General features: G+C 32.2%; 1 protein-coding gene across 1 annotated transcript; it reads right to left on the bottom strand.

The window, feature by feature from the left end:
- Positions 1 to 2,065: 2,065 nt before the first annotated feature.
- Positions 2,066 to 6,965, bottom strand: LOC114258630 (dnaJ protein homolog). The gene is made up of 7 exons (XM_028198618.2): positions 6,704 to 6,965; positions 6,415 to 6,582; positions 4,955 to 5,123; positions 4,705 to 4,846; positions 4,337 to 4,613; positions 3,981 to 4,179; positions 2,066 to 2,703 (listed from the first exon to the last, which is right to left on the bottom strand). The coding sequence occupies exons 2-7, from the start codon at positions 6,562 to 6,564 to the stop codon at positions 2,381 to 2,383; spliced, it is 1,260 nt and encodes a 419-aa protein (XP_028054419.1). The 5' UTR covers positions 6,565 to 6,582; positions 6,704 to 6,965; the 3' UTR covers positions 2,066 to 2,380.
- Positions 6,966 to 13,282: the final 6,317 nt, after the last annotated feature.

The raw sequence follows: 13,282 nt of genomic DNA, 5'->3' as shown, positions 1-13,282 counted from the left end.
TAAAGAAATTGGAGAGGAAGTGCCAATGATGAAATCGATTGCGATGATATAGTGGTTCCCAAACCATCATGGAAGTACTACGCTTTCTGTCTCGATGACGAACCATTCACCGAGCTCATTGACCTCTATTGCCCTTTCAAGCCTCATTCGAAGAACCACTTTAGAGTCGTCGATAGCTTTCACGGCTTAACGGCTTTCACAGCTTAATTTGTCTCTACGACGATTGCTTTGGCTACACCTAATCTATCATCCTCTGAAACCCTGTGATTCGCGAGTCTCTAACCCTTCCAAAACCCAAGTTATGTTGCTATCAATATGGTCCTTACAGTCCTTACATGTTCGCTCTTGGGTTCGGTGTCAATCCTCAGACTTATGACCCCAAGGTAGTGAGGGCTATGTATTTGTCCGGGACTGGGAGAGAGAATTACATTGTTCCTCCTAAAGTGGAGGTTTATGCTCTCAGTACTGGGAAATGGAAAACTGTGAATGCTTCCAATGTTTTGCATAACATGGTTGAGTTTTAAAGCTTTTGTCAATGGAGCTGTGCATTGGGTAGTAGTGCATAGTCAGAGCAAGAACAGTGTATTCTGCAATGTGGTGCTATTGTTTGATATGGGTACTGATATGTTCATTATAGCCATTTTAGTTAAGGTGCTATGCACAGGATAATTATATATATTTATATTTGTTTTAATATTTTTTAATATATAAATTATATTCTTTAAGTTTTTTATAAAAATAATTTAATAATCTTATCACTAATCATAGTGTACAAGAGAAATTAAAAAGATTATTGTAGTAACTATACACGGACTGTATCTATAATTATTTGTATGAGAGGATTTTAAATGCTAATCAGGGATTTTGACCAAATCAATAAATGTGAATTGGAAAAAGTTAATATTAATAAATACTGATTAGGAAATTTTGACCAAATTAATAAATGCTGAGTTTTTTTTTTAAATAAAAAATTTAAAAAATTAAAATTGAGATATTGGAGCTCCCACAAATCGTGGGTTTAGAAACCCCTTTTTTTTTAATATATTTACAATTATCTATATATGTGAATTGTAATTTTTAAATATCTTTTTTTTTTAAATGTCTATTTTTTTCTTTTTTTATATTATATTAAAATTTAATATTTTGATAATAATCATATATGTTAGACTTTTTAAATAATTAAATGTCTTCTTTTTTTTATTATATTATATTAAAATTTAATATTTTGATAATAATTATATGTGTTAGCCTTTTCAAGAAATTTTTTTTTTGCTTGTTTTTAATACATTAAAGTGTTATTATGAAGGATAATAATCATATGTGTTGGAACTTTTTAAGAAATTCATGTGTTATACTTTAAAGAATTTTTTTTATACTTGTTATTAATACATTAAAATGTTATTATGAAGATAAGACTTGAAAATTAGGATAAATTAATAAATGCTAAGATTTTTTTTTTTTTTAAAATCAAAAAATCAAAAAATTTAAATTAAGAGATTAGAACTCCCACAAGGCTTAAAAACTCCCTTTTGTTTAATTCTATATATATATATTTAATTTTACTTAATATATAGTATAGATTTTATTAAAATAATATTTCATTAAATATATACTATTTCATTAAATATATACACAGAATTAAGTCTGTCAAAATAAAATTTCTCTAATAGCCCTATGGACCACTGCTTAATGTCAAAATAATTAAAATCTCAATACAATTTTAACCTATTAGCCAACCAAACTAAGGTACATAATCCAAGAAAAAAACACTCCACCTCCTTGAACATTAGACAGTTATAACCCTCAACCCTATCGAGTGTACATGCAATGCATGAATATATTTTACCTATTGTGTGTGTTGATTTTCAATTTCATCCTCAAGAGTGTGCTTCAGTAAGTCTTGCAAGAATGTCAGAAACTTGAAATACCAATGGGACACAACTACATTTAACTAGTACAAACTCAATCTTGGAATGAAATTGCCAATCACAAAAATGATAAGATAGTAACTGTGATATGCCGTTTTGGCTAAAATCACAAGGGATTTGTGCGGCAGCCTCAAAAGTGAAGAAAGGGACTGATATATAATTCATGTGAACGCACAACAGCGCTACCCGCAGCCAATAACAATAATTTTTTCAATGTTGTACTGCAACTGATCTAGTTGTCACATAAGAAAATTTTCAAAAACAATAACTAAACATTCTAAAACCTATAACAGACAATTCCAAATAATGTTACTGTCATGAGAAACGTATGAAACAAGCAGAACTCTGACCTCCAACCTCTTCCCTGATGCAGGTTTTCTTTCTTTTTTTCATTTTTGATATGTAATAATGAAGGACCACTAATCCCCAAACAATCATTTGTCATGAAGCAATCATTGCTGCGCACACTGCACCCTCTGGGCACCACCACCATGCATATCATCATCCTCATCGTACGCCTCTTGGGCCTGTTGCTGCTTCCGACGCATCTCATCCTCAATGTTAACATCATGCAGTGTAGTCTCCTCACATTCATCCAACTCCATCTCACTCACCTGCATTGAAGGCCTTGGGGGCAGCACAGCTTCAAGAGCCTTGCACTGCTCCGGTGCGAGGGACTCTGGGAAATCCACAGTGAAGTGAATATAGAACTTCCCTTTCATGAAGGGCCTCTGGTAAATTGGCATTCCCTCATCATTTATTGCCTTGAATTGGTCTGCAAGTTTTACCGACAAGAAGACAAGTGTCAGCAAACTCAAAATTCAAAAATCATTAGTAATGCAAAACCCATAACATAAAATTAATGGCATAGACCACTAGGGGGAAAATGAAAAACAGAAACGAAAAGGAGTAGAGCTGGCAGACAAAACAGGGGAAGGGGGCATATTGAAAAAGACAGAGTCAAATAAATATGGAGCACGGATCAGCGGGAAATTTCTATACCCTAACAAGTTACAAGGTGATGATTTCTAGCATAAGCAATTACTTAAAATTCAAACTTTGCAGTGCGCTATGAAGCACGGATACTTCAAATAGGGTGAAATTTCTATACCCTAACAAGTTACAAGGTGATGATTTCTAGCATAAGCAATTACTTAAAATTCAAACTTTGCAGTGCGCTATGAAACACGGATACTTCAAATAGGGTGACATATCCGTATCGGATACCGATACTCCTTGGATACTCGCGGATACGTATCGGATACTTCTTAATTATTTTTTCATTAATTTTGAAATATCGGATACTCCAAGTCATGTTTCTTTGTTTTATGAAAACTAGAATTGTAGCATTTCTTGCATAATAAAATAATATAATATAATTGCAAGTATAAATATAATAATATTTTTCTAATACTTTGTTAAGTTCTTCGATAAGAAGAACATAGTGAGTTAAATAATAAAATTTATCAAATGGATGTATCCTAGTTATTTCATGCATGTCCCCTATAACTACATAGAAAGTAAGAATTAACAAGATAATATAACAATGGTAAAATTAAACATCAATAAATAAATAAGTAAGTAAACTTGAATACAATATTTTTCACTAGTGTCAAAGGAAAAAGTATAGGGACAAGTTGTGAATTGTTCTATTATTGTAATATAAATATATTAAACTTGATATTGAAATGAAATATTTGCAAGACCTATTAAAAATTTAAGAAGTAAACAAGTTACTAGCTTAAATTAATACAAAATTCTTAAAAATTAATATTCTGCATTATAAAATTACATTGTGATTTCTCAAGGTTCTTTAGCTTAAGTGTGACTCACTATTAATAATTTTAAAAAATATATTTTTCACAAACGTATCCTAACCGTACCGATATCCTATTTTTTTAAATTTTGTCGTATCGCCGTATCCGTATCATGTCATATCCGTATCTCGTATCCGTATCTATGCTTCCTAGGCAGTGCACAAGTGAAATCATGTCTTGTACATTTTAGAGAATTATGTCTGTGTGTAGGAGGAAACAAAATTGTTGAACTTACCAGGCTTGACTACTTCTCCAGGTTGGGATTTAATTAGGAGCTGCCTGTTATCAAGATGGGTTATAATAAACTGGAAGCCACAGAGTGCCTCGGTTAGTGTCAAGGTGTGTTCAACAAATATATCATCACCCTTGCGCTTGAACTTAGGGTGCTCTTTCTGTTGTAGAACAAAGACTATATCCCCTGTAACCGTGTCAGGCTGCAAAAAACACAAATTGGGTATAACCGGTGATGAAACATTCTTTCACGTGCAACAAATAAAAAAATCCCAGACTAGACGACATTGAATGGAGACAGGGAAGGGTACATTACGCAGGGGGAAAAATCTATGTATATATGTAAGTGCTTCAGCTTACCGCTTCATCAGCTTCTCCCGGGAATGTGATTCTCTGTCCATTTTGCATTCCCTTCTCCACAACTACTTCCAACACTTTCTTCTCTCCAACAACCTTGTCACCCTTGCACTGTGGGCAACGATCCTTGTCATTGATGGTTTCACCAGTACCTTTACACTCATTACAAGGATGCTGCATCTGCTGAATCATAGATGGGCCAAGATGTCTAATAGAAACTTTCATTCCAGACCCTTGACACCCAGCACATTTCATGGAAGCACCTGACTTGGATCCTTTACTGCAAATGATCAATAGGTAACCATGTTAGACCAACAAAATATAGGATGAATGAAGATGGAATATTAAACTAGGCCCATTCAAGTACTCACCCCTTGCACTTAGAGCATATTACATTGCGTGACAGGGATAGCTTCTTGGCTGTTCCATTGTACAGATCCTCCAGGGAAACCTTGAGGGGATGAATCACATCCTCTCCCCTTCTTTGCCTACGGCCTCTGCTGCTTCCACCACCTGGGAAAAAAAAAATTAAGAATTACACCCAAATGTATAAAAAATGTTCTCTCTTTTACATTGATGGCAGTTTCAATTTCAAAAGTGTATATAGTGAGACACCCTTACCACCACCAAATGGGCTGCCCCCAAAGAAGGATTGGAAGATATCAAACGGGTCATGTCCACCTCCTCCTCCACCCATTCCTTCCTTGAGAGCATCTTCACCATATTGATCATAAATCTCACGCTTCTCTGGGTCACTCAGAACCTCATAAGCCTGGGCCAGCTCTTTAAACTAAAACAAAAACAAAAACAAAAACAAAGTTCACAATTTAACACACAGAATACTTCCTCTCTTACGATAGACAATACATTACATACGTCAAAAGCCAATGCCAAACAAATGCACCATGTTTATCATGCTAGGCAACACAATAAACCAAAATTACATTGAAAGTTTAACACTATGTTTGGGAACCTAACAGAGAAAATAAAAAAAATATTACTTAAGTTATATAAGAGAAAATAAAATAAAATAAATGATTCTGATTTTTCTTTTTCGGATAAAAAATAAAAGAAAAGAAATGATTGTAATTTCTTTCCTTCTTGTTTAGTTAAATTTCATAAGAAAAAAATTTATTTTATGTTATATTACCAAAATAACCTTTTTATATTTTGTCAAACATTTTATTTCTTTAATTTTTACAGGGACAAAATTAGTATTTTAAAAATATAAGAATTTGTTGATTTCTTTTCTCTCAATCTCTCCACTCTCTCCACTCTGAGGGTTATAAGAGAAATGGATTTCTCTCTGTTTCTTACCATTTCTCTCCCCTTAAGTTGTCCAAACAAGTAGGAGAAATCCATCTCTCTTCATTTCTTTTCTTTTCTCTCCAAATCACTCAATCCAAACAGTGTAAAAAATACAAATAACCAACTAGGGCTGGAGAAACTATTCAGAGTTAGAATTTCTAAACTACTTAGGTAAATAATAAGTACTAGTTTGCCACAAAAAAAAAAAAAAAAACCAAATAACTTTAGAAATGAGTACAACAAATTATGCATTGAAATTTTTAAACCTCTTTCTAGACTAGAAAGATGCATACTCATTCTATACTAACTTGTAGCTGTAGTAGTTTGAGAATTTAAAGGAAAAACAATTGGGCATAAGCAGAAATAAACAGGACATTATAAATTCCCTTCCATTGAAGAAAAAGAATTCAAAGTGCAAAACAAAAAATTAAATTTTTCTTTGTTTAAGTTGGCCAAATCAACCACCAAATAGAGACTCATATAATTCGCAAGCATCACAGAGACATAATTACCCACCCAGTAATAGTAACATTCACAGCAACGAGATTTTCAGGTGAAAAAAAAAAAAAGACAACTCACAAACCAAAACCCAGATCCACAGATCATCATCTATAGATCTATCTTTTAACATCGATAGTCCACAAAACATCTAAAGAACCAATTTTAACATCATTAATCTACAAAATAAGGTACCTTTTCTTCAATAAACAGATATAGATAGATCTACATACATATTGATTCATTGAAATGACATATAAGAAAGGTAATCGTACCTTCTCAGGATCCCCACCCTTATCAGGGTGGTTCTTGATAGCAGCTTTTCGATACGCCTTCTTCAGATCATCCTGCGATGCGGTCTTCGAAACACCAAGAACTTCATAGTACTTTGTGTTGTCGCTCTTCTTCGGTGCTCTCCCAAACATCTTCGATGATCAATCGATCTACACAAAACACAAAACAAAGCACAAAAAGGATCGATCATACCCTCAAAAATCAAGATCCATAGAGATCGATACACATAGATATACGAATATAGAGAGATTTTAGAGAGACAAAACGCACCAACGATGGAACCCTAGAGAGCGAGAACGGGTCAGAGAAAGGGTGCGTGGAGACGAATTCGTGCTCGAACAGAGGTTGCTTGCTTTTGGAGTCAGAAGTGGGTTTTATCGTACAAGAATTTGGACGGTGGAGATTAGTTTAGTTTGCGAAGATATCGACAGAAGAAGATTCTAGAATTCCTCATTATTTTCCTGGTCTATTATAATCTCCACCGTCAGGTTTTATTTTTTTATTCGAGGCAAATTTCACTTTACCTCCGATCAGTCTATCAGCCGTGGTATCTACAGAATAATTATAAATATTTATATTTATTTTAATTGTTTTTAATATATAAATTATATTTTTTAAGATTTTTTATAAAAATAATTTAATAATTTTATCATTAATCATAATATACAGGAAAAATTAAAAAGGTTACTGTAGTAATTATGCGCGAATTGTATCTATAATCATTTATATGAAGGGATTTTAAATGCTAATTAGGGATTTTGACCAAATCAATAAATGCAGGCATATGGATTAGAAAAAGTTAATAAATACTGATCAGGAGATTTTGACCAAATCAATAAATGCCAAGATTTTTTTTTTTAAATCAAAAATTTAGAAAATTAAGATTGAAAGATTGGAGCTCCGACAAGGTTTGAGGTTTAGAAACCTCATTTTACTTAATATATTTACAATTATCAATATATATGAATTGCGATTTTTAAATGTCTTTTTTTTTAAAATGTCTTTTTTTTTAAATGTCTTTTTTTTCCTTTTTTATATTATATTAAAATTTAATATTTTGATAATAATTATATGTGTTGGACTTTTCAAGAAATTAAATGTCTTCTTTTTTATTATATTATATTAAAGTTTAATATTTTGATAATAATCATATGTGATTGATTTTTCAAGAATTTTTTTTATGCTTGTTCTTAATACATTAAAATGTTATTATGAGAGATAATAATCATATGTGTTGAGATTTTTCAAGGAATTCATATGTGTTGAACTTCAAAGAATTTTTTTTATGCTTGTTCTTGATGCATTAAAGTGTTATTATGAGGGTAAGACTTGGGGGTTGGGAGAAGTTAATAAATGCTAAGGTTTTTTTTTTTTTTTAAATCAAAAAATCAAAAAATTTAGATTGAAAGATTGGAGCTCTCACAAGGCTTGGGGTTAAAAATCCCCTTTTGCTTAATATATAGTATAGATGGTTTAGATTATGTGCGGTTTATCTCTTTGACTTTTAAATATCATTACATAATCCCGCTGTGATTGGAGTAATGTGCACCGTCAACACCGTGAATGACAGACATAAAAAGACCAATTTGCCCATATATATATATATATATATATATATATCGAAACTTGCTTACCAGTTTCAATTCCAAAAGTCGTGCATCTGAGAAGAGAAAAGTGAAGAGAACTAGGGTTGTTTGATTGAACGATTCAACAAATTTGCTGTATTTTCATTTTCTACGATCAGAGTTCATTAGGTATTTGTGACAACCCTCACCTCTGATTAGTGCTAAACTGGGATTGAGCATGATAAGTAACTGATTAGAATGAAATCCTGATCTGTTTGTACGAGTGTGTCGCCTTAGTTTCATTTCTATCTGTTTGCCATTTAATGATCTGATCATATTTTGACTTCGAATTGCAAATCGAAAGCCTTATCGGTGATCGATTCAGAAATTGATTAGTATTTTATGCTAATTAGGATTTTATGCGATTTTATGATAGGTTTAATTAAAATTTGATCTGGAATGATTAAATTAGATTAAATAAAGTTAAATTACATTAGTTTGCATTTATTACCTTATTGCCATTAAGTGGTTAATGCTAGGCCATTTATTTGATTCATATATGTTAACATTATCATTCTTCATCACTTTTGAAGACCAAAACCGTGAGAGAGAGAGGGAGATAGGAGAAAATTGATTCAACAAGAATTTGGCTAGGAAAATTAGAGGAATTAAAGAAGATTGCAAAATTTGAGCTAACATACTTGGAGTTCAAGACCTAAGGTAGGGAATTCACCCTCTTGATTATGAATTTGAGTTGTTTCATGCTTAGTTCATAGAAATTTGGAGTTTAAAGTCAAGAATTAATTTGAAGAGTTGAATTGAGAGCTAATTCATGCATGCATGTACATATTCTAGTATTTTGAAGTTGTTTTTCATGAAATCCTTACATGCATGTCCATGTTTTGGTTGTAGCCCATGAATTCACCTTGATTTTGAACTCAATCTTACATTTGATCATGTTTTAGAGCATTAGAGTTCATAAACTCATGCATGTGATGCTCTTGTATTGTTCACGGAGGTTTCTTTGAAATTGCGTTCAAGTGTCTCACCTGTGGGCTTAATTTTATAAAATTGATCTTCAAAACATGTTGTGTTAAGAGTTTTCAAGTGTTTTCCAGAAAATTAGCCCAAAAGATTGAGTTTTGATGTGTTGAATAATTGGTTTGAGCTTTGGAGGCAAATCTGAAAATTCCAAATTTTGGTTTTCACGCTCGAGCAAAGGATTTCACGCTCGAGCGACCATCGTTTTGTTCAGAGCTTCACTCGAGCGACGGAATACTGGCTCGAGCGTAGATTGCAAGCTCTCAGGTTTTTGTACACGCAGACGCACGCTCGAGCAACGAGACCCACGCTTGAACGAAGAGCTGTGTCTCACGCTCGAGCGAGCATCGAGCGGGGATTTTCAACATCTAGCACTTTTTATATTTTTACAGACCGCTCGAGCGAGAAAGTCCACGCTCGAGCGACCCCTCTGTTTTGGTAAGCTCACTCGAGCGTAGAAAGCCACACTCGAGCGAGACCTCTGTTTTCAGCAAATTTTGAAAAGTGTTTTAAAGTGCATTTTTGCATCCTCATTCCATCCTAGGCATTCCTAGACCAAGTTTAAGGCATCTTAATGAGGATAATGTTATAGAACCACACCAAGTCAAGTTAAGGGGCTAAGTCATTAATCCCAAGTGTGTAACTTAGTGTGTGTTCGTTCTGCAACTGTGTAGGGTTGACACCCGAGGACGCTGACTAACCTGTCTTTAGCCCAGTACTCTCTGAGTAACAATGTTGTAAAGAAATGTTCAATTACAACTATTTCTGAACGACTGATTATACTGCTTTCTGAAATGACATTACTTACTGAATGAATGTTTGTCCTATTTGTAAACTGTATTCGTGGCATCCATAGCAATTTACTGTTATTGTACTGTTCCTGCTACTGTCACAGAGATCTCTGTCAGTTCCCATGTTTGGAACTACTACTGTTTACTATTATGATGGCATCAACTGACTGTTCGGTCTGTTAAGACCTACTGTACTGTTTTGCTATTGGACGTACCACGTATGACTGTTATGAATTCTAAATGACTGATATGGTATGAAATATGAGCCACTGATTGAATAACTGATTTACTGATGCAAATGACTGTTTTAATTAATGAAAGGACATTCATTCTTAACCCCTTTACACATATGTTATTTACTGGGCTTTAGCTCACTGCTTATATTTATATGCAGGTGTCCAAGCACCGGACCAATGCTAGATGCGTCAAGTTAAGCTCTCGTTTTGTCAGGCCAACCATTGTGCCTCACTTCGAGGTTCCGAGTACGTTCAAGCCAAGGCTGTTTTAGAGTGTTCAGGATCACCCTTTTGTCTCTGTTTTGTAATAGCTGAATAAGACTTGACTGTACAGTTATAGTTAGGGATTTGGTCCCTAACTTGGATGTTTGTATATATGTTTTGTTTATTAATGTGGCTTGTGCATAAAGTCTTTTTGCATTCAGGTTTTCACAGCTCATTGGACATCTCTTTATTTACTGTTTTGGCTTCCGCCAGCCCCTTTACTCTATATTACTGTCATAACTGTTAAGCAGGCCTTCGGTAATCACGGATTACTGGCCGGTTGCGATGCTAAACCCATAGGGACGGGTTTGGGTCGTGACAGTATTCTTTCTCTCTTTCTCACTCTCATCAAACACACAAAATACCTCTATCTTTGTCACTTATTTATGATCTTCTTGTTTTAGGCATAAAACTTGATACAATCTGGAAAATCTAATCTTTTAACTCATGAATTTATTAATTTTCATCTTTTAATATAAAAGGTTAGTTGTGATTTACTATTATTGTATTTATGTTGTGATTTTATATAATGTCTTGCAAATGTTTGTTTAAATGCTTCAGTGGGATTTTACATTATTTTGCTCTATTTTTATTTTAATTTTTTTTTAACCTTTTTTTCTATTTGTAAGGATGAATAAGATGACAAAATAATACTAATCTCTTTTCAAATCATCACTTCAATAAAGATTCCAAAGCCCCATCTATGTTTTTTTTTTTTTTTTTTTTTTTTTTTTTTTTTTTTTTTTGTGCATTCATAAATATGGTGGGCTTGTTTGGTTTGCTTTTGGGAGAGTTGTTTTTTATTTTTTTTTCAAAATTTTGTTTGGTTTGTAGTTTTTCTCAAAAAATTTCCAAAATCACTCTCTTTTACACATCAATCAATCACTTTTTATCTCTCATCTCTCCTTCTCAATCACTTTTTCTCTCACACACATCTACTCAATTATAATGAAATATCAAATCATTCCAAACTCCCAAACTTCAAAACTACTTTCAAAATATACAACCAAACAAACCAAAAAAAATTCTAAACTCTCTCCCTAATTTTTTTTTTTTTTTTTTGAAAATTACTCTCTCAAAAGCAAACCAAACACAATTGGTATTTCTAAAAGTCTCAATTAAATAATTAAATCATGTAGCTTGCTTATCTATTAGAGAAATGCATATCACTTTTAGTTGCGATCATCTTCACTTTGACACTTTGTACTAGTTTATTTTTTAAATATTATTTATTAATTGTAAATATATAATTACTTAAATCGTTAAATCTTGATTTATAGGTGAGAGATATAGTTGTTTTAAAAAGTATCATTAGGCCAACAGAAACAGTTGCAATCGGAGTACTTAAAAGTACAAACCTATCTAAAGAAGTAGAAGGGGAAGAACTAAGATATAACTATTGAGAGGTACATGTTCAAGTGCCAGTCAAACCTAATAAGAGCTTGATTCGATCATATGAATTTGTCAAAACAATTGGACAAGCTATTGGAGCTCATGTTACTTTGCCTGCTCTATTTGTAGTATATTTCTTTCGTAAATTCTAATTTCATTAACAAATTTATATTAACTTAATATAGTTTCAATTACCTTTATATGTCTATCTTTTGGATGCAGATTTCGCAAGTTATGGATATTAGTCGAGAATATTTATATAAGTGAGGTTGAGAATTTGGGAACTAAATTTGTTTTGATAATTTGTCTCTTCAGAAGATAAATATCACTATGGCTTTTCTGAACTTATGGTTAGAATAATTTTCTTTTAATTTTTTTTTTTTTTGCTTTAACTTTGTTAGTGTGGTAGAATATTTTATAATTTGATTATGATTTGTATATAAATAAATTTATATTTTTAGATAAAAAAATGATTGTGGTTTGAATTTTATTTATTTATTTATTTTTTGATGTGATGATGCTATGGTGGTAATATTTATTTATTGTTATGAAAATATTATAGGATGAATGAATGTCAAATTAATATAGGATATGACAATTAATATTCAATTTTTTATAAGGCTTTTAAAAGTGTCAATGAAAAGAAAATATAAGTGGCATTTCGTAATAGTGGTGGTAGCTTTGCAAAGTGTCACTAGAAGAAGCTCCAATGATACTTATATCCATTTAATGGCACAAATGAATTGGATTTAGTGGCATTTATGAAGTTGTTAAAAATATTAATTGTGGCATAACAAGCGCTATTAAAAATCTATATGGTCGCATTTTTTAAATTGTAAGTCTTATTTAATGGCACTTGATAGCGTCACGAATAGTGTCTATCATGACATTAAAGTGTCACTGAAAGTCTTTAGTCTTGATGGTATAATGGCACTTACAAGTGTCATTGAAGTGCCACTAAATCTTTTTTTAATGGCGCTTGATAGTGTGACAAATAGTGTCTATCATGACATCAAAGTGTTATTGAAAGTCTTTGGCTATGATAGTGTAGTGGCACTTGCAAGTGTCATTGAGGTGCCACTAGTATCTACCGTAACACGGGTATAAATGACACTTGTTTAAAATGCCACAAGACTAAAAAAATGTCATTAGAAGAATAGTTTTGTGGCACTTTCAAATGTCACTAAACTAAGAAAATGTTATAGTGTCTTAACCTTAAATACATTAAATTTAATTTACTATATTAAATATATATATATATATATATATATGAAATTATTATTTATTTTGCATAACTTTTTCAAAATACAAATGCAATTTCTTGACTCCATTTTTTTCCACAACAAATTTTTGAACTTTTATAAATAAACAAACAAACAAACAAAAAATAAAATAAAAAAATCAACCACAATAAAAGTGAGAAATTAATTTTAAGATTCAATTTAATAAAAATAGTTTAAATGGTAAATTACACTGATACGACTTGAGGTTTGGTTTTAATATAGATGCCCCTTACCCTTTTAAAAATTACATTGTACCCTCTTGGCGGTTTTGGATCAA

Source organism: Camellia sinensis, unplaced genomic scaffold (genome assembly GCF_055761805.1).
Source record: "Camellia sinensis isolate YWXY unplaced genomic scaffold, ASM5576180v1 Unanchor12, whole genome shotgun sequence".
NCBI lineage: Eukaryota > Viridiplantae > Streptophyta > Magnoliopsida > Ericales > Theaceae > Camellia > Camellia sinensis.
This window is presented reverse-complemented; position numbering and strand designations above follow the sequence as displayed.

Bases quoted from the DNA above. Each gene is read 5' to 3' on its own strand.
- LOC114258630 (XM_028198618.2), bottom strand. From the start codon at position 6,564: ATGTTTGGGAGAGCACCGAAGAAGAGCGACAACACAAAGTACTATGAA. The intron at 5,124-6,414 runs GTACGATTACCT...TTTTTGTTTTAG, and splicing joins AGGGTGGGGATCCTGAGAAG to TTTAAAGAGCTGGCCCAGGC. The intron at 4,180-4,336 runs GTAAGCTGAAGC...TGTTTTTTGCAG, and splicing joins CGGGAGAAGCTGATGAAGCG to CCTGACACGGTTACAGGGGA.